This window comes from Elephantulus edwardii, unplaced genomic scaffold (assembly GCF_000299155.1).
Source record: "Elephantulus edwardii isolate Elephantulus edwardi_28Jun2011 unplaced genomic scaffold, EleEdw1.0 scaffold00015, whole genome shotgun sequence".
NCBI lineage: Eukaryota > Metazoa > Chordata > Mammalia > Macroscelidea > Macroscelididae > Elephantulus > Elephantulus edwardii.
The window spans coordinates 11344274-11365034 of NW_006399765.1; the positions used below are offsets into that span (position 1 = coordinate 11344274).

A 20761-nucleotide genomic window follows, 5' to 3' on the forward strand; every position below is an offset into this window, starting at 1 on the left:
GTCTTCCTTTCTTCCCCAGACTGAAGATCCAACACTTTGAGCTCCGGAATTCAGAATTAAGTCTACTCCCCGGGCAAGGAGTGAGAGCCTCCCTCTCCAATAACTACGTGTCTGTCAGCGGGAACTGGAAGGTGAAAAAGGCTTTCGTGTGAGTAGTACTTGGGCTCGAATGTCTGTCAGCTCTGGAAAAGGGCATTTCTACCCAGTCTGGAGTCCCATCTCTAGGTCCAATGAAGGGTCCCCATCTGACCATTCCCAAACCTTAGTTTCAACTTCTGTGTTGTTGTTGTTGTTAGGTGCCGTCAAGTTGACTATGACTCATAGCAACCCTACGAACAAAAAATCTGAAACTTGTTCTATCCTGAGCCATCCTCACACTTTCTGACACACAAGAGCCCATTGCTACAGTCACCGTGTTAATCTACCTGGTTGAGGGTCTTTCTCTCCTCCGCTGACCCTCCACCCTTTCTAGCATCATGTCCCTCTCCAAGGAACAGCATCTCCTAGCAGCATGCTCAAAGTACATGGTGTGAAGTGAAGCCTCATCATTATAGCCTTCAAAGAGCACTCTCACTGCACCCTCAGACATATTTGTTTGTTCTTTTGGCCGTCCATGGGATGTTCAACATCTGTAAAATGGGGTTACTTATAACTTAACCTCAGACAGTTGTGGATTAAATAAAAGAACAGATGTCAAGCATTTGGAAGCAGCCTGGCTTGTAGTAAAGGCTCAGTAAACACTGATCACTTTGATTCATAATATACTGAAGCTCAAAGAAGATGTATACCTGGCTAGTGGGAATGTGGGAATCAAAACTGAGTCCTTTGACTTCTCTTTCCGAAGTTGACCTTGATTTTACATTTGCTTCCCATTTCTCCCAAACAGCACCCTGGAGGGCACCTTTGATCTGAGAGTGGATGGCATTTCCATCTCAGTTTCTCTGAAGCTGGGTAAGGATGACTTTGGACGGCCCACCGCCTCTGTGGCTGACTGCAGGAACTCCATTGGCCACGTCAGCATTTACATTTCCGGACACCTGGAGTAAGTGATCCCACACGCTTATTTGTCAGAGCTACCCTCATTACCCAGCATATCCAGGCGCCCCTGATGGAGCAAAAGGGCAAGATTTCAAAAATAATAACAACCTAACTTTAAAACTAGACACGATCAGAGGTCAGCAGTATATATATATATATATATATATGTGTGTGTGTGTGTAGCCTGTGGGCCAAGTCCTATAGCCTATTGTTATAAAGTTCTATAAAGTCACCCAAATGCTGGATACCATGAGCAATTCACGAATTAATCTTTAAATCATAATTATTCTTTCTCATAATCTACTACCACCGTCTCCCCTCATTGTGTTACTGGAAAACGCACCCTTGTGTATTCAAGGCCTTTTCCAGAAATGAACATTGAGGGTGTTGAATAAGATGTCGCTCTTAAAAAGAAAGAAGATTTTTAGCCCCAAGGTCTTTAGCCAGGTGGGCTTCACAGGAACTTCCCTCTAGTTCCAGCCTGCTCAACTTCTAGTAGAAAGCTGAGCTGGCAAAAAAAAGACTAGGACATTTCAGGAATACCACAAAAAACGAGCTGACCTAAGATTACACCAGCAAGATAAGAAAAGATGCCAACAGAATACCGCCCAACCAAGACTTCTTCATATGATCTGCTGAACCCACCAACAATCTTTGTAGATGAGCCCCCCACTTTGTATATAAAGCTACAAGATCTTTAGCCAGGTGGGTCTCACAAGTACCTCCCCATTCAGTTCCTCTCTGACTGCATTAAACAACAACATTCAAGTAGTTCCGAGATCTTCTGACCCACAAAGCCGACAACGTTTACTATGTGGCCCTGTAAGAAAAAGTGTGCCTTCAGTTTCACAGAGAGAGGTCTGTGGCTAGTGTGCCTTCAGTTTCACAGAGAGAGGTCTGTGGCTAAAAAGGGCTTTCTATGGCCTTTATCTGAAGTGGGCTGGAATCACATCACGAACTCCGTGAGGCTAGAATACAAGTCAGTCTTGTTTATCACTGTTGCTTCAGAATCTAGCGCACTGCTTACCACAGTGGACGGGACCTTAACGCGAGTCCTTACCCAGTTTGACTCTCATTAAAAAAACAAACCCACCATCTTGGAATCAATTCCAACTAATAGCTCCCTTCCATCAGGTTTTCAAGGCTGTAAATCTTGATGAAGATTATCTCATCTTTCTCCCTCAGAGTGGCTGGTGGTTTTGAACTGTTGACCTTTTGCTTAGCAACCCAACACTTAACCAACCTCTAGGTTTAGATACATGCTAAACATAAATAAATATTGTGAGCACGTGCAGTTGCAAAGAGTTCCAGTGCCTTCTTATTACCACGTAAGCATGTCTTGTTATCAAGCTGCCTCTGTGACCAGGGGTAGTTTGCTTTGTGTTGCTGGACTGCTAACCAAAAAGTCAGTGGTTCAAATCTACCAGCCGTTCTGGGAATGAGATAGGCAGTCTCATTTCTGTAAAGATTTCTATCCTTCAAAGCCAGATGGGGGAGCCTCAAGAGTGGGTCAGTGAGTTTGGGTAAAATGGGCTACTTAGCTCATCCTTTTACCTACTGTATTTACTGGAGCATAAAAGTCCGCAGATAACTAAAAGTGTGGGGGGGGCGATGAGGAGGGAACTCTGGTGGTATAATGTGTTTTGTTCCTAGTCAAAAGGCTGAGCCACTCTGACAGTTTAAGTCGGCCACCGCCTCAGTGGGCAAGCTCTTCCCATTAGTATTTAAAGCCTCAGAACATTTTCACCAAGAGAATGATGTTTTTATTAGTAACTTTGAATGCCCGCAAGAAAAGGCTTAAGATAAGTGAATAGCTGCCAATTTTCTTAATTTCTTGGTAGATCATTGGCAGATGTTACGGAATATATAGACCTTACACCATTTTCTTATACTTTTTAAATTAATTTCTTTTTAAAAACCAGTGATTCATTCATATCGTTCAAAACTCAAAGGTGCTCTGGCAGAATGGACGGTTTATGCTCTCAGCTTGTGACCAAAAAGGTGAGCGGTTCCCACTCACCAGCTGCTTCGCAAGAGAATGGTGGTGGTGGTCTGCTTCCACAGGGACTCAAGCTGAGAAAACCCCCTGGGGCCACTATGTGTTAGAACTGACTGAGAGCCGCCAACCTCAAGGCAGATTTAAATAAGATTTACGCTAAGTGACGTTGGTAAAGTTCAAGAGGCTTCAGAGTGAAAAGAAAGCCCTTTCCACCCTGGGCTTCAGACCAGAAGAGGTTGGGAGGGTGGCCCAGAGTTGCTATGAGTCAAAGCCTAACAACAGTGACAATAGAGCCATTTGTTTCCCTGCCAACCAGTTTCCCTTCTCAAGAGCAATCATTGTTAAGTGTTCTATGTTTGTTTGTTTCACAATTATGGGATTTGCTAGGGAAGTAACAGCTTCTAGTTCAGGCTGGAAATAGTAGGGATTCTTTAATTGGGACAGTTTCTTCTCAGAAATGCTCACAGGCAGACCTCTCTGATCCTCCGGTTTGAGACTCTGCATCACTGTTGGGCAAATGTACCTGTTTGACTCTGCTTCCTGGTTGGGCAAGTGTACCAAAAAGAACTGGTTAACATAGAAGAATTTCAAGAAACAACATACAAGCATGAGGCAGTGGTGATAAAGGAGGAAGTGCAGGCTGCTCTGAAGGACTGGGCAAAAAATAAGGTCCCAGGAAGTGATGGGATATCAGTTATGTATTTCACCAAACATGCCGCCCTTCATGTGCTCACCAAGTTGTGCCAAGAAATCTGGAGAACAACTACTTGGCCAACTAACTGCAAGAGATCAATATTTATTTCCATTCCAAAAAAAAAGGTGACCTGACAGAGTGTGGAAATTATAAAAATTATCACTAATATCACAGACTAGGAAAATCCAGCTGAAGATTATCCAGAAAAGACTTGAACAGTACATTGACAGAGAACTACCAGAAATTCAAGCTGGGTTTAGAAGAGGTTGTGACACTAAGGACATTATTGCCAATGTCAGATGGATCTTGGCAGAGAGCAGAGAGTACCAGAAGAATGTCTATTTGTGTTTCATTGACTGCGTAAAGGCATTTGACTATGTGGGTCACAATAAATTGTGGCTAACCTTGAGGAAAATGGGAATCTCCTAACACTTGATTGTGCTTATATGAAACATATACTTCGACCAAGAAGCAGTCCTCAGAACAGAGTAAGGAGACATTGCACTTCAAAATCAGGAAAGGAGTGTATCAAGGATGTAGCCTGTTCCAGTATCTTTTCAATCTGTATACAGAACAGATCATTTGGGAAGCAGGGCTTTACGGGGAGGAATGTGGCATCAAGATTGGAGGGAGATTCCTTAACAACCTACTATATGCAGATGACCCAAACTGAAGAAGACCTGAAGCAATTGCTGTAAAAAGTCAAGGACTCTAGTCTTCAATATGGATTGAAGCTCAACATCAAGAAGACAAAGATTCTCACCACTGGGCCAGTTGGCAGCACCATAACAGATGGAGAAGAGATTGAGGTTGTTAGCAAGTATAGCTTGCTCAGATCCACAATCAACATTATTAACACCAGAAGCAGAAAATCACAAGACGAATTGCATTGGGAAAATCTGCTGTCATGGACCTCTCCAGAGTGCTGAAGAGTAACGATGTCAGTCTAGATACAAAGGTGTGCCTAATCCAGGCCACGGTATTCTCAATTACTTGTTCTGCTCCAGAGAGTTGGACAGTGACTAAGAATGACAGAAGAAGAATAGATGCCTTGTGGTGCTGGAGAAGAGTCTTGAATATACAATGGACTGCCAAGAAAAAAAGTCAGTCTGTCTTGGAGAAGGTGAAACCAAGCCTCTCCTTCGAGGCTAGGATTTTGAAGTTCCACCTTACTTACTTTGGGCATGTGTACAGGAGAGATCGGTCCTTGGAGAAGGACATTGTGCTCGGAAGGGTGGATGGACAGTGCAGGAGAGGGAGACCCCAGATAAGATGGATCGATACAGTAACTAGGGCAGTGGGGGTTGTTGTGTCAGAATTAGTGAGACTGGCTCAGGACAGGGAAGGGTTCAGAGCTGCTGTCCATTGGGTCGCTAGACATCACAGGAGACTCAACGGCACATAACAACAATGACATACTATGACAGGTTTGGAAGCAGGAATGGCATCCAATTCTTAAACAACATGTCTCTGGAAATTCTATGAACTTTGATAAATGTCGATAGTTGTAGAAGGGCTTCAGGCCTTTTGTTCATAGGGTCGCTATAAGTCGTGCTTGACTCAAAGGCAATCAACAACAACAACAATCATTTATACTTCATAGAGTTCATGAGTAACTACACCATGAATTGTGTAAGCCAGATACCTCATGCCTTTATCTCCACTTTTTCAGGCAGCCAATATCTAACTTACTTGTCTCTATCAAACCAGTATTCTGAAAACACAGATATGTTCTTTTCTGAAATATCTTCTGTTCATATTGGAATTTTAAACATCTGCAAGTCTAGAGCAAGCTATCAAACTGCAGCAATCTACACTGGTTCACAGTCTCAAACATCTTATTCCTACTCATCCAAGGCAAAGTCTAATGGGCACCAGTCCCAAACTCTGGGGTCCATCTATCTTCCTGGAGGATTTCAGACTCACTGGTCCTCTTCCCTCTCAGCCTTGGGAAGTCAGAAGTCCTCACAACTCCCTGCACTTAAGATCTGTAAACTTCTTTCATCATTAGTATCTATGTGTGCTGGGTCAATGGGTGTCAATGAAAAATATTCAAACAGCCAATGTCTTCATGGCTATGTTCTCCCACTCTCTTCAAGTGGACCCCGTGCAGTCAGTGCAAGCAGTTACTAACCAGGTTGTCTGGCTCCCTCAATACTAACAGTGTTTTGTGTATCATTCACTCATGAGAATCAATATCTACATTTTTAAATCTTTTCTTTATACAAATAGTAGCACGTTACGTGTGGTATTAAGTCCCTTGATTCCTCTCCATTCCCCTCACCCTGCTTAATAACATATTCAGAAGTTTCTGGACATCAAAACATAAACACTACCTTGACAAATTATTTTATTGTGTGAAGACACTATGATGTAAATAATTGGACTTTTGTTAATGAGCATTTAATTTTCAGGGTATTTTTTTTTTGGTTCCTTATATTTTTCCTAGCCTTTTGCTATCATAAAAATACTACTAAGGATAACTTTGTGCATAAATAACATCATTTTGCTCTTGAGAAATCTATTTTTGTAGGTTAGATTATTAAAATGAAATTTCTAGGGAAGAAGATTGTATATTTTGTAATTTTAATATATACTAACAAGATGTCTTCTGAGACTTGCCAGTTTCCATTCTCACTAGCATATGAGGGAGAGTTTCCTCACATCATCCCCAAGACAGCTTATCACCAAAGATTTTCCCTTTTGCTCATCTGAAAAATGAGAGTAACTTAGTTTTAATTTGTGTTTATCTTCTGGTAAATGATGCCGAGCATCTTCTCTGTTGACAACCATGTGGACTGCGTTTTTCCTAAATTTTCTATTCATACCTATTTCTACTCTTTTCCAGTCTTTTTTCTCTTTCAAAACAGTCCTCAAACTTTAGGCCACTAAATTCAAGTTATAAAGTTTCAGCTCAGTTGCTTAATAATTAAAGGATTTGTTTGGTTCCCAAGAACTGAAAAGCTCACAGGATGAACCCAAAACTATGACCAGATCCAGGTGTTTGACCAGTGTTACCAGGGATCTCTGTGTCTTTGAGAAACGCTGTTGGCTCTGTCGGTTTCATTCTCAGACAGGGCTCACCATCCCTTGAATGGCAAACATGGCCACTAGGAGCTCCAGGTTTTCTTGGTCCTTAGTGCAAATCATCTCAACACGGAAGCCCTTTCCATGAAATGCCAGGGAAAATCCTGGGGAAATGGTCATTCATTCATACTAGGTCATATGCCCGTCTCTGAACAAATCATTAAAGAGTCTGACTGAGTCAGGATTAAGACTCACCCTTAAATCTGGTAGAGAAGTGAGGTCGGCCCCACTGAACCTCTAGGACTGAAAATGAGGAAGGAATGGGTTTCCAAAGCAAGAAAGAAAAGGATGTGGATGTTAAAACCACAGATGTACACAGTTAACACCCCACTTCTAACTAGTCTTCCTTCACGTACATTTCTGATTGAAGAGAACAGTGTGAATTATCTTCCTCTGGATTAAACTGATCTAGCAGGGCCCCTTTAGTAGGATGGAGGAAGGTCATATCCGTGTATAGTCCCCCTCACAAGGGGCTCAGTTAATCATGAAGTGTTCTCTGACTCTCTTTACTCTTTTCTTCAGGTGGCTCCTGAATCTCTTCCATAAAAAAATTGAAAACAAGTTCAAAGAAATCATGCAAGAAAAGGTAAACAAAAGGATACACAGACTTGCGGTTAGCATATTAGCATGTACATATCGGATGTCTGGAAATAGTTTTTCTCTTAAGTAAGTTACTATTTAAATCTGCTTAGCAAATCCTCATTCATGGTGCAAACATAAATTTCAAAGCTTTCTCCAGTTTGTATGATAGCATATACTGATCGCATTTGGAACCATGGGAGTGTTATCTGATTACCCAGACGCAGATAATATTGAAGGGTATGAAAGGAAAATTACATCCAATCCCTTCCTCACACCATAACCACATCAACTCTAAATGCTGAGAGATTTTTTCAATTCTTTTAAGAGAAAATATAGATATTTCTCACTTTGAGAATAGGGAGGGAGTTTTAAAATAAGACACACACAGAATACTAATCATATAGAGAATAGCAGTGGGGACAGCCCTCAGTGGTCTGAGGAGATAGAAGGGTGTCTCTTTTATTTACCCTCAATGTAAGCAAGCTAATGTACCACCTGGAGCCTCATGTCCTCATTTGAAAAATGGAGACAATCAGTGCTACCTTGAAGGGAGCAGTAAGGATTCAGTTACACAACCACACAGTGCTTGGTACTCAGGGCAGGTTCCAAGCAGTCATTATTATTGTTCCTAGGACATTTCTCAATTTCCTTTTACTTTCTTTAATCTTTTGCTACTGAGCACATGAGCCGTGGGGATATCTTATTCAAATAGTGACAATTTCTGGACAGAGATTTAATTGTGGAATTAAATTACAGTTCTGTCACTGTGAAACCTTGGTGAACTGGCTTAACCTCTTTGAAATTTAGAATTCTTACCTCTAAAATAGAAATAATACCATCCAGGACTATCGTGAGAAACTAATGAAGTCAGATACACAGGTGCTTATTATTAGCACCTGGCACAAAGCAAAACCGAAAAACTAAACCTAGTGCTGTTGTGTTGAATCTGACCCAGGTGACCCCCTGTTGGGTTTACAAAGCTGTAAATATTTATGGGAGGATACTTTCTCCCTCAAAGCTCCAGGAGGATTTGAACCACCAAAATCTTTCAATTAGCAGCCTGACACATGTAACCCTTGGGGCTAACCCTTGGGCACTAACCATTGGGGCTCCTTGGAATAAAATAAGGGTTGAGCAAATGGATCAGAAATGTTTCCACTGAAAAAAAAATCTTTCCACTGACACTTATGCTCACCAACGCCTACATGCAACAGGCAGAAGACAAAGGCAGGTTGTGGTATCAACCCTACAGATACAGGAAATAAGAAATCTAGATACCATGCCCTGGAGGGAATAGTACCAGAGAACTGAGCCTAAGGAGTGAAACGTTTCAGAGGATATAATTATTGTTTTCACAGCTTTGTGAAGTATAGAGCTTCACGTAGCATTGCAGAAAGCGCACCTAGAATGAGGGACTTGGGCGTGGACAAGATACTAGTCTCAGAAGGGTACACACTCAAAGCCCTGGAAAGGCATCACCCTGCCTTATCTAGTGCAGAAGCTGCCTTTCCCTAGCTTGGAGTTTGCATTGAAATATTGAGGAATCTGCTCGCCAAAGGACGATTGGTTTTAAGTAGTATGAAACCTTCATATTAAATTATGCAGTGTGGAAACAGTATGGCGAGGTTGGAGGTAGCAAAATCTAATCTCCACTAACTTCACAAGGGGACAGAATTCCCAGCAACAGCAAGAGCGGCACACAGACAATTCCAATGAGATCAGACATGCCCCCCAACACTCTCTATTTCTACCAAATCCAGTATCATTGATCACCCCTTGGATCGTAGAACTCTACCACCGGGTTTCATAATTTGCTGCAATGGCCACACAGAACTGACAGAAAATATTCACAATTATGAGTCTTATTAGGAAAGGAATGGGATCCAATTCAAGTCAGAAACACTCCAGTAGGTCAGACTGAGTTCAGGTCAGTCTTGTTCGTAGACAGAAACGAGGAGAATCTCACTACATTAACAAAGAAGAAGCAGAGACTGTAACATACCTTTTCCAGCCACAGAATTATGTGTGAACCAAAGATAGAGATGGAGCGAGACTCAAACCATCAGGCTTTAGGTTAGCCAAGTGTGTTGACTGTTTGCTCCTCCCAGGAACTTTATAGGCATCCCCAGGTTCCTCTTAGCCCAAGATGGCTGGATAATGTGAGATTTCCAGCATCTCTAAGTAGGAGGAAGAGGGACTGAATAACGGGATCCTGGACCCTCTGGCTCAGGAGATGCCTCCTGCACATAGAAGCTCTTCTCCTCTCTTCTCTCTAAAATGCCCCTTTAACTGTGGAGACATTGAATAAAAGGCTATGACTGAAGGTTATGGAGACTTTACCACTATCACTTTTAATGTCTTTTCCAGAAAAGTTCCGGAACTTAAACGGGGCACACCTGGGTGAGAGGCCAATCCAGATAGGACAGGATCTAGCCACCCTGTCCTGACAGGAGTAGGGCCCTCTTCTCCCTTTTTAACATACCCTTCTCCACATACCTATAAGGCAGGGTGATGTGGAAAGGATGTGGGGGAAAGGGGAAAGGCATTTCAAGTAACGAGATGAAGGAGGAACTAACTCACCTGACTTTCTCTCCCTTTTCCTACAGATCTGCAATATAGTCCAGCGGTCAACAACCGGACATCTGATGCCCTATCTCCAGACTTTGCCAGGTTTGCATCCCTTCTCTTCCTTTGGTTCCACCACATGTTGTGGTGCTTGGCATGAAGCAGAAGCTTAACAAATATTGATTAATTGATTGACTGAAGCAATCGTTTCCATGGCTCAAAGTCCCACGAGTCATTCCCAGTCTCATGTTCACTCTCTCAAGGTCTTTCCCACTCAAAGTTCATGAGAGCGACCCTAATCCTAACCCTGTATCTTTCTTATTCTGCAGTCACTTCCATGATTGATCAGTTTGCTAGCATTGACTACAGACTGGCAGAAGCCCCCCTGGTGGTGTCCCAAGGGCTAGACACATTCTTCAAGGTAAAGGGCCTTGGAGCTGAAGGATGGTAGGAAATCACCTCTAGCTTCCAGAGTCCTCTCCTCCCCTCCCTTACTAGTCCATATATACATCAGCTTCAGACTCCATGCTCTTCAGCACCAGGTTGTTCTTCCTCTTCTACAGCCTGCCTCTTTGCTGCTACATCCCAAAGAGCTGATTCTCTAACAAGGAGATTTCAAGAAGCTGTCAACATGTTGATGTTATGAGTCCACTGGGGTCAGCACCCTGGGCTTCATATCCAAGAGAGGAAATGCCACCCTAATCCCCACTCAGGAGCCAAGATGCTCCCCCCCCGCCCCCAGGCTTTAGATCCTTCTGCCTGACATGCTCTCTGACCAAAACTTCGGTTGACTGATAAAGCCTTCTGTCTCCAGGGTGAATTCTTTAGCCAAAAGTGGCGATCTCCAGTCCCCTTTGATGCTCCAGCCATCAAACTCTCCCAGGAAGATGATCATATGGTCTACTTTGCAGTCTCTGAATACGTCTTCAACACTGCCAGCCAAGTTTACCACCAGGCTGGGCGTATGAACTTCACCTTCCAAAATAAGCATGTGAGTAGAGAAGGGGAAGAGGTTGGGGCTCCTGGAAAAGTGCGTCAGGTGGGACTACGTCAGGGGGAAATGTGGACTCTGGAGCTTCCCAAGGGTGGATTCAAATCCAAGCTGTGCCTCAGTTTCCTTACCAGTATTTATGAATTCCAAGAGCACTTATTCTCCAAAGATTATAGCAGCAGTCAAGAAATAAAAATATATGTTGCATTGGGAAAATCTGCTGTCAAAGACCTCTCCAGAGTGCTCTTTGGGGCAACAGTATCAGTTAAAAGATTAACGTGTGCCTGCTTCAAGCAACGATGCCTTCAGTCGCTTCCTAATTGATGCCGTTGAACTGTGGTGCTGGTGAAGAGTACTGAATACCCCATGGAATGTCAAAAGAACAAAGAAGTCTGTCTTAAAGGACACGCAACCAAGGTTCTCCTTACAGGCAAAGATGGTAAAACTTCATGTCACATACTTTGGGCATGTTGTCAAGAGAAGATGGTTAGTGTGTGTGTGTGTGTGTGTGTGGGTGGGTGGGTGTGGGTGGCTGGGGGAACCTATCATGCTGGGAAAGATAGAAAATCAAAGGAAGAGGAAGACCCTCAACAAGATGTATTGATAGTTACGATAACAATGGGCATGAGCATATCAGAGATAGTAAAGGTGGCTCAGGATAGGAAAGGTGTCAGATCTGTCGTTTATACAATTACTATGAATTGTAGTCAACTTGATGTCATCTAACAACAACAGTGTATCATAGGAGTCCATAAGTGGCAGAAATGGTTAAGCAAATACTTAACTCCTAGCCAAAAGCCTGGCAATTCAAATCTACCCAGAGGCATTCTAGAAAAGAGTCAGTCCGTAGATTACAAACACCTGACTTATATAAACCTATAGTTATTAACCAACTCACACAAAGCCTATTAAATTTAAATCTAATATGTAATATCTAAATATAATTGGGTCCTACTTTTCAATATACATCAAAACATCATTATTATTAGTGCTATATTTTGACATTAAAGATGTCTTAGTGTTTCTAAAAGCGTTTCTTTAATGCTTTTATACACAATATATATCAAAACAAGTATTTGTCTAACCAATGTAAGATATGAACTATACCTGTTCTGAGTTACTTACAAATATGATTCAAAGGCAGGCCTAGGAATGGATCTCATTCATAATCTGAGGACCACCTAGACTGCCAGAAAAGTAGCCATTGCAAACTCTGCGGAACACAGCTCTACACTGAGCCACATGGGTCGGCAGTAACTCAATGGCAATCGGTTTTGTCTTTTATGGTGTGTCTTATAGGATCCTCAGAGAAGTAGATGTCAAGATGGTGTTAGGTTTACAAGACTATGAAGGGCAAAGGAAAGGGGAAGGAGTAGGCATTAAGAGGCCTCAGGCAGCAATGAAGGTTTGACATCTGTGAAGAGAGGAAGAAGGAAGAGAGAGTAGGAGGACTCAAAGTCCTGGAGAAATTATTTTTTTTAAATCTGTATTCTTTTTTTTAATTAATTTTAATGCAAGTTTACTGAGACTTTGGATTTCCATTCATACATTGTTGCACTTTTCTCCCTGCCCAACCTCCCCCTCAGACTAAAAATATTCTTTTGTTACTGTTTTTTGTTGGGGTTTTTTCCCCATTCATTCATTGTTGCACTTTTCTCCCTGCCCAACCTCCCCCTCAGACTAAAAATATTCTTTTGTTACTGTTTTTTGTTGGGGTTTTTTCCCCATTCATTCATTGTTGCACTTTTCTCCCCTCCCAACTCTCCCCACCCCCCAGTACACTACCCTCTTGGAAAAGTAAAATAAAAACTTTTCATTGTTTTACAATCTGTTCCCCCAGGTCCACTCCACTATACAGCCTTCGCTCTGGACACCTGTCATGACAAAAACACCTAATCACATATCCCTTTTAAACAGTTTTCTCCTTCATCTGTTTCAATTAAGTATATATTATTAAATCCATCTTTCTCAGTCTCTCCCCAACCCCAAGGTCAGTCCTGTTTTACAACAGTGGTACCATGCAGTATTTTTCCTTTTGTGCTGAGATACTTCACTCAGCATAGTGTCCTCCAGGGTCACCCATTTTTAATAATATTGCATGAGTTCTCATTTTTCAATGCAGCGTAGTATTCCATTGTGTGAATATACCACAGCTTCTCCATCCATTCGTTTGTTGATGGGCACTTAGGTTGTTTCCAATGTTCTGGAAAAATGCTAAGGAAGCATCTCAGGTCTAAGAAAGTATTGACCAGAAACCACAGTGCAGAGATTGCTTATTAGAAGAGCATTATATCAGACAGAAATTCCAGTGCTTCTATCCCTCACATGCTCAGTAGTGGGCTGTGAGCAGCCTGGAGAGGATGCAGCTTTTGTATGAAAGGCACATGGGTTCAGAGATGAGGCAGCTGATTCCTTTGAAGGGAGATCTGAGCGCCAGACCTCCACTGCAGACACACACACTATAATAAGCAGCACAAGCAAATTGTGGGAATCTTCAGAAAGGAAAGGTCAAGGACAGTGAGTGTGGACAAGAATTCCAGACTGGAAGATCAGCAAGTGATAAGGTGGGCACTGTAAGATATGGCTGGAAAAACAGAGTGAATGGACAGCATTCGACGCCACACTGTTATATCACAAGCTCTAGTTGGTCCTTTTGGGGAGCTTAGCTCTGGTGGCTGACCCAAAGTTTATGCTTCACTGGGGGTTCGAATCCACTAGCGACTCCAAGGAAGAAAGATGGGCAATCTCCTCCTATGCAATGCACAGCCTCACAGAAACCTTCTGGGGGTTCAGCTATGAGTTGGTTCTAACTCAATGGCAATAAGTTTAACCTTAAAAAAATAAGAAATAGCAATAACTGATATTTATTTGTTACTTACCATGAGAATACCATGGGCTGCTAGGAAAACAAACAGATTTGTCCTGGAAAGGGTTAAACCGGGTGGCTCCTTGGAGGCAAGGATTCTGAGGCTCCATCTAACATACTTTGGACATGTTGTGAGGAGAGACCGGTCCTTAGAGAGGGACATCATGTTTGGGAGGGTGGAGGGACGGCGCAGGAGAGGAAGGCCCTCTATGAGGTGGATTGATTCAGTGACTGGGGTAACTGGGATGCGTGTGTCAGAGACAGTGCGATTGGCACAGGACAGAGCGGAGTTTAGGGCTGTTGTACATAGGGTCACTATGAGTCGCAGGCGACTCGACGGCACATAACAACAACAACAACAATATGTATTATAAAAAATGTCTATTTTTTAAAAACCCAAAGATTTCACTTTGATGACGAAGGGGTGTGTGACCCATGCCATAGTGTTTTCAGTCAGCTTAGAGGTAAGGAATCACACTGCCAACCCAAAGGTGGTGGTTTTTGTTAAATGCTGTCGAGTCGCAGGTGACTCATAGCGACCCTATGAAGGAGAGTCCTCAGTGCTTGGGTGTCTCTCATCCTCTCTCCAGGTTCATAGGGTTTCCGGAGGCAAGCTATTATGGAAGTGGATGCCGCTCCTCCTTCCAAGCTTGTTTTAATCGGGGAGCGCCACCAAGGGTGGTACATAGTTCAAATCCACCAGCTGCTCCGTGGGAGAAAGAAGGACAAGCTCCTCCCATGCGTTTTTACCACTTCTGAAAACCTGCTGGAAGGTCAGCTGGGTCAGTTCCAACTCAACAATATATGCACAGGAAAACTGGGCAATGAAAAAGAAGACCAAAGAAGAACTGATGCCTGTGAATTATGGTATTGGTAAAGATTAAATATTCCATCAACTTCCATAAATCTACCTCGGGGAGAAGTACAACCAAAATGTTCCTTACAGGGGAGGAGGATGGGAAGACTTCACCTCAATGTGGACCTATTTTCAGGAGGGAATAATCTTTGGAGAAGGACTTCGTAACTGGTAGAGAGTCAACAAAAACAAGGAAGACTTTGACTTTTTGTGGTTTTATTTGAATAGTTGTATTAACAAGTCTCCAATATGGATTGAGGCTCAGTGTCAAGAAGACAATGATTCTCACCACCAGTTGGCAGCATCAGGATGGATGGTGAAGAGATTGAGATTGTTCACAGCTTTAGTTTGCTTGGCTCCACAGTCAACACTCTTGGCACCACCAGCCAGGAAATTAAAAGATGTATTGCCATGGGAAAGTCTGATTTTAGGGACCTCTCCAAAGTACTGAAGAGCAATGGTGTCTCTCTGGAGACTACGGTGCATCTGATACAGGCTATGGTCTTTGCTATCATTTGTTATGCATCAGAGAGTTGGACAGTGACTAAGGAGGATAGAAGGAGAATTGATGCCTTTGAGCTGTGGTGCTGGAGAAGAGTATTGAATGTATCATGGACTGCTAGGAAAACAAACAGATTCATCCTGGAAAGGGTTAAACCTGGTGCTCCCTGGAGGCAAGGATTCTGAGGCTCCATCTAACATACTTTAGACATGTTGTAAGGAGGGACTGGTCCTTGGACAGGGACATAACGCTTGGGAGGGTGGAGGAACAGCGCAGGAGAGGAAGGCCCTCTATGAGGTGGATTGATTCAGTGACTGGGGTAACTGGGATGCGTGTGTCAGAGACAGTGCGATTGGCACAGGACAGAGCGGAGTTTAGGGCTGTTGTACATAGGGTCACTATGAGTCGCAGGCGACTCGACGGCACATAACAACAACAACAATAACATTAACAGGTCTTCCTTATATACATGTGGATATTATCTGTATTTTTTAAAAATCAAAACAAAACAAGAAGACTGTCAACAAGATGGATTGATAAAGTGGCGCCAGCAATGGGCTCAAACACAACAATGATTGTAAAAATCACAGGACAGGGTAACGCTAACTTTTGTTGCTATGAATTAGAAGTGGGTCAAGAGCACTTCATGATGATACAAGGAACAGACACGTAAATCTATGGAACACATATATGCACAGCATCCTCCACGTTTTACCCATATATTATATCACTTAATCCTCACGCATGGGAGTTCTGATGGTGCAATTCAATACCTATTGCACTAGTTATAAAAATGTTAGCAGGTCAAATCCACGAGCTCCTTTGTACAGAAAAAGACATGCAGGCTCCTCCTGTACAAAAGTACAGCCTTGAAAACTAAATGGAGAATCACTGTGAGTTGAAACTGACTCCATGGCCGTGGGTTGGATTTGGGTCTTAATCCTCACACAGCCTACAAATGCTATCATTGTTTCCATTTTTACAGATAGAGGACCTAGCAAAACTTTCCAAGAATGAGTCAGCTAGAAGACTACTGACACAGCATTTGAACCCAAGCTGTCAGATCTCAAAGTCCAAATCTCTGATGAGTATCCTGTCCTGCTTCTCAAGTAGCTTCTTGCTTGTTCTGCTGCAGATTCCCCTGGACTCTCAGATCCATCTTAACACCAATTCATTCCGGACTATTATTCCTCGGGTAAGACTTCTCTCCAATCATCACACAAGATAAGCCCCTCAACTTAGCCCAAGTTTGTAAACTCTATTTGGCTGCTGGTTGACAGTGTATAGACTTTGTGCAACTTACTTATAAGAATGGGGAGAGGAGAAGAAAAGTTAGTAAACAAATTTTATTATATAAAATTCCCATCATTTTTTGACTCCATATAGCACAAAGATAGACTCTGAATTTATATCACCTAGTTCTCCATGAACTAGGTGATCACCACCCTGAGATCACCATGTTCTCCCAGGTTTGCTCCACCCAGGGCTGCTATGTTCTGGTTGCCAGAGAGAGCATGGTGCTGTGTGCTCAGGTGTTGTGACAGTTTTTGGACGTGAAGGACTACTCTGCCTCCAGGAGCTAGGCAAGCCAGGGTTGGCCTAGGGTTTAAGGCAGCAGAGGTCTTCAAGCCGAAAAGGGCCCTCGCAGTCTTTCATTGTTTTTGTTCAGACATTCCTCTATAGGTCGTATAGCCCTGATGTACAAGTTGTCATACAGTGGTCACTTGTGGTTGCTGTGAGGCTGAACACTGTGACACGGATGTGTCAATTGCATTAATGATTGGCTACCCAATGCAGACAGAGAGTGGGGTGGAGCTCCCAAATTAAAACAAACTTGGAAGGAGGAGTGGCATCCACTTCCATAATAGCTTGCCTCCGGAAACCCTATGAGCCTGGAGAGAGGATGAAAGGTACCCAAGCGTCAGGGACTCTCCTTCATAGGGTCGCTATGAGTCGCCTGTGACTCGACCACACTTAACACCAACAACAGTTTAGAACCTGGGTTGGTTATTTTTCTGGATTTGGAACTCAATCCTACTGGGCCTCAGCCTCTCATTTGTCAAATAAGGACGGCAACAGTCTCTACCACAGCTAACCTTAACCAGGTTAAAAACACTTAACCTGCTGCAAATGTGTAAGAGTCTCTCCAAAGAACAAACAAGGGTGCTCTGGTCAGACTACACATTGAGAGCCAAACTAATAATCACCAAGTATTTGCTTGATGTGTCTTTTGAGGCACCACTGAGAAGTAGGTGTAGTGGCGAAGAAGAGCATTCAGCCTCTCCTCTCCTGACCCAGGTGATTGAACTTCAACCCCGTCTTAGTTGCCTAGTGTTGCTATAAAAGAAATACCACAAATGGATGACTTTAACAAACAAATTTATTATCTCACATTTTAGGAGATTAAAAGTCCAAATTCAGGGCATCAGTTGCAGGTGAAAACTTTCTTGGTCTGTCAGCACTGGGGGAAGGTCCTCGTTATCTTTAAACCTCTGTAGACACAGCTCTCCTTGGAGATAAGTCTTGGCATAAATCTTCCCCTGAGTCTAGAAGGTTCTCAGCTTAGAAAACCCAAGTTGTTCATATCATGTACTCCACTCAGGCTCTTCTTTCTCGGTGGGGGTGAGGTCCTTCATCTGTCTGCTCACTTCTCTCTCCTTTTATCTCTTGTAAGATAAAAGGTGTGACTCAAGCAAGAGTATGCATAAAAAGAGAAGAACACAAAATCGAAAACAACTATACAATATTGGGTATAATGGCCTAACAAAGTCGATACACATTTGATGGGGGCAAACATATCAATGACAGACTCTAAACTTAAGCTGGCCTGCATAGAAGGCCGTGTAGCTTGTTTCTCTAGAGAAGTAAAACTAATGAAGCTAATATACAAATGTGTGTGTGTGTGTGTGTGTGTGTGTGTGTGTGTGTATGAACATTTTAAAAAAATATGACAGAATGTATTTTTTTAATTTTATTTTTATTATTTTGCGTGTGTGTGTACCGTCAAATCAGATTTGACTGGTACAGGAGGAGATTGTTCCTCCTTCTCCAGCAAAGCATCTGGTGATGTACACACATTTTTGCATAAAGAGACAGAGAGATTTATTTCAAGTTCAAGGAAATGAGTTACGTGCTGTAAAGGCTAGAAAATCCTAGTCAGCCCTCAAGAGAGAAGCAACTGGGCAGGTTAAAGCATCCACTCATCAGCAGGCTGTCAGGGTCTCAGCCTTCAGTAGATGAATCTAAAAGTTATTGTTGCAGAGTATTCTCAAAGCGCCCCTTCCAATATTCTGGAAAATGCCATTCCTTTCTGCCTGTAATAGTTCCAATACTTGGTCAGGTCGTTTAGACATTTGAGATGAAAGGAATACTTTCTATCTAATATTCCCCAGTACAACTCAGAGTCCCTTTCTTTGTCTCACGTCTTCTCCTGAGTCTCTGTCCTCTCTCTCCAGCTGGGCAGGCTGTACCCCAACATGGAGATAGAGCTTCAGACATCACCTGAATCAGCACCGTTCCTGATGTTTTCCCCGGGGAATATAACTTTTATGCCAGTGATGGACGTCCAGGCCTTTGTCCTCCTGCCCAACTCCACTGAACGCAAGCCACTCTTTCAACTCAGGGCGGTAAGTCTGATATTTACCCAGGAAAGCAAAGGCCATACATGCCATGGCTGTAAATCCCTCCCTCAGTAACAATAACGTGCTCCTCGGTCAAACGGCTGGGAGACTGTGCAGCTGATCCACGCTGGACACCATCAGAGGGCTCTGCATTCCTGGTCTAAACAGCTAGGTTTCCAAAGGGTATAGATTATCAAATTACGTACTGTCACAGCTGTAAGGAACCTTAAAAGTGATTCACTCTAAGAAGTAATGAGTTTTGTCTCTGATGAGAAGTTTAACAACAATTACAGGCACTTGTTATACAATATGATTAATGTAATTTATATCACTAAGTGGAATACTTTACAAAGTATTGCATTGGCTAATGTTGTATTATATTTATTACAGTAAGTTTTAAAACCCAGCTATACTGAAGACTTTGGGTTTTTCACTCAGTTATGTTTTCTATAAATTTTTTAAAAATTTAAAACATAAGGTTTATTTAAATGACTACACTAAAAAATTACCAACTTCTTCCCATCAACAAACGAATGGATAGAGAAGCTGTGGTATATCCACACAATGGAATACTACACAGCATTGAAAAACAAGGAACTCATGCACTATTATTCAAAGTGGGTGACCCTGGAGGACATTATGCTGAGTGAAATATCTCGGTCACAAAGGGACAAATACTGCATGGTGCCATCGTTGTAGAATGGGTCTGACATCAGGGTGGGGGTATGACAGAAAAAAACTGGATAAATTATGTATATTGTATTGAAACAGATGAGGGAAAGAACAAATTAGACGTGATATATGATTGAGTATTATGGTTAGCACAGGAATCCAGAATTAAGGTTGTATAGAGAAGTGTACTTGGGGTGGGAGGTGGGGGGAAGGGACGTGGGAATTGTATACTAATGAAGGAATTTTTTTTCTTTTTTTTTTCTCTCTTCGGAGGGGGAAGAGAGCTGGTGGGGAGGGGTGGGAAGGGAGAAAATTGTGGCAATGAATGAATAGAAATTCAAAACCTCTGTAAAAAAAATAAATAAAAAATTATTAAAAAAATATTACCAACTTCTTAAAGATGGCACAAAATTTAAAGACTACTTAAGATGGCAATACCAAAAACAATTGCCAAACTTATGTTATCTAGTTGATTTCAAATGTCCAGATTCACTTATAGACTCAGCACAATTCCTATCAAAAACCCCTACCCCCCAAAAAATGACAAGCTGTTACTTAAATTCGTATGGAAATGCAAGGAACACAGAATAGCCCAAGCCATTTTGAAAAAGAAGAAAAAAATTCAGGATCAATCCAATTTCAAAGTTTTCCCCAAACCTATAGTAATCAACACAGTGTGGTACTAGGAGAAGAATAGACATATGGAGCAAAGAAAGAGAATTCAAGGTCCAGAAACTAACTAACATGTTTATGGTTCATCTATTTCTGACAAAAGGACCAAAACAGTTCAGTATGGCTAAACAAGCTTTTACATAAATGATACTGGGAGAAATGGATTCAAAAGAATAAAATTAGACCCCTACCTCACACTGTATACAAAATTAACACCAAATGAATCAACTAAAATGTAACAGGTAAATTGTCAAACTCTTAGGACAAAATATAACTCTCTGTAACTGTAAATTTGGCAACCATTTCTTAACTGAATTACCAAGAAAAGTAATAAAAGAAAAACAGATAAATTGGATTTCACTAATATTCATTCTGGAGGGGCTTCAAAGTATACCAACACAAAAATTAAAAATTTGCCTCATAATTGTACTCCTGAGCTTTAATATAGAGAAATAAAGACTCTCTTTCTTGCTTGCACACACAAACTGTGCACAAATAATATCTTCATTCCTTATCGCCAAACACTAGAAATAGTATAGATGTCCTTCAATGTGCAAATGTTCAAAGCAAGAACTTTAATGATGTCAATAGATACATGTGTTACTACTTAGCAAGAA

General features: G+C 42.1%; 1 protein-coding gene across 1 annotated transcript in view; it reads left to right on the forward strand.

Annotated features, from left to right (window-relative positions):
* LOC102850380 (lipopolysaccharide-binding protein-like) overlaps positions 1-20761 on the forward strand; it is a 44381-nt gene that overhangs the window by 4441 nt on the left and 19179 nt on the right. Inside the window, exons 3-10 of the mRNA XM_006881712.1 lie at positions 20-148; positions 887-1042; positions 7341-7404; positions 10007-10070; positions 10295-10386; positions 10780-10956; positions 16316-16375; positions 18636-18806. Coding sequence (XP_006881774.1) covers positions 20-148; positions 887-1042; positions 7341-7404; positions 10007-10070; positions 10295-10386; positions 10780-10956; positions 16316-16375; positions 18636-18806 — 913 coding nt within the window. The remainder of the gene's footprint in view (positions 1-19; positions 149-886; positions 1043-7340; positions 7405-10006; positions 10071-10294; positions 10387-10779; positions 10957-16315; positions 16376-18635; positions 18807-20761) is intronic.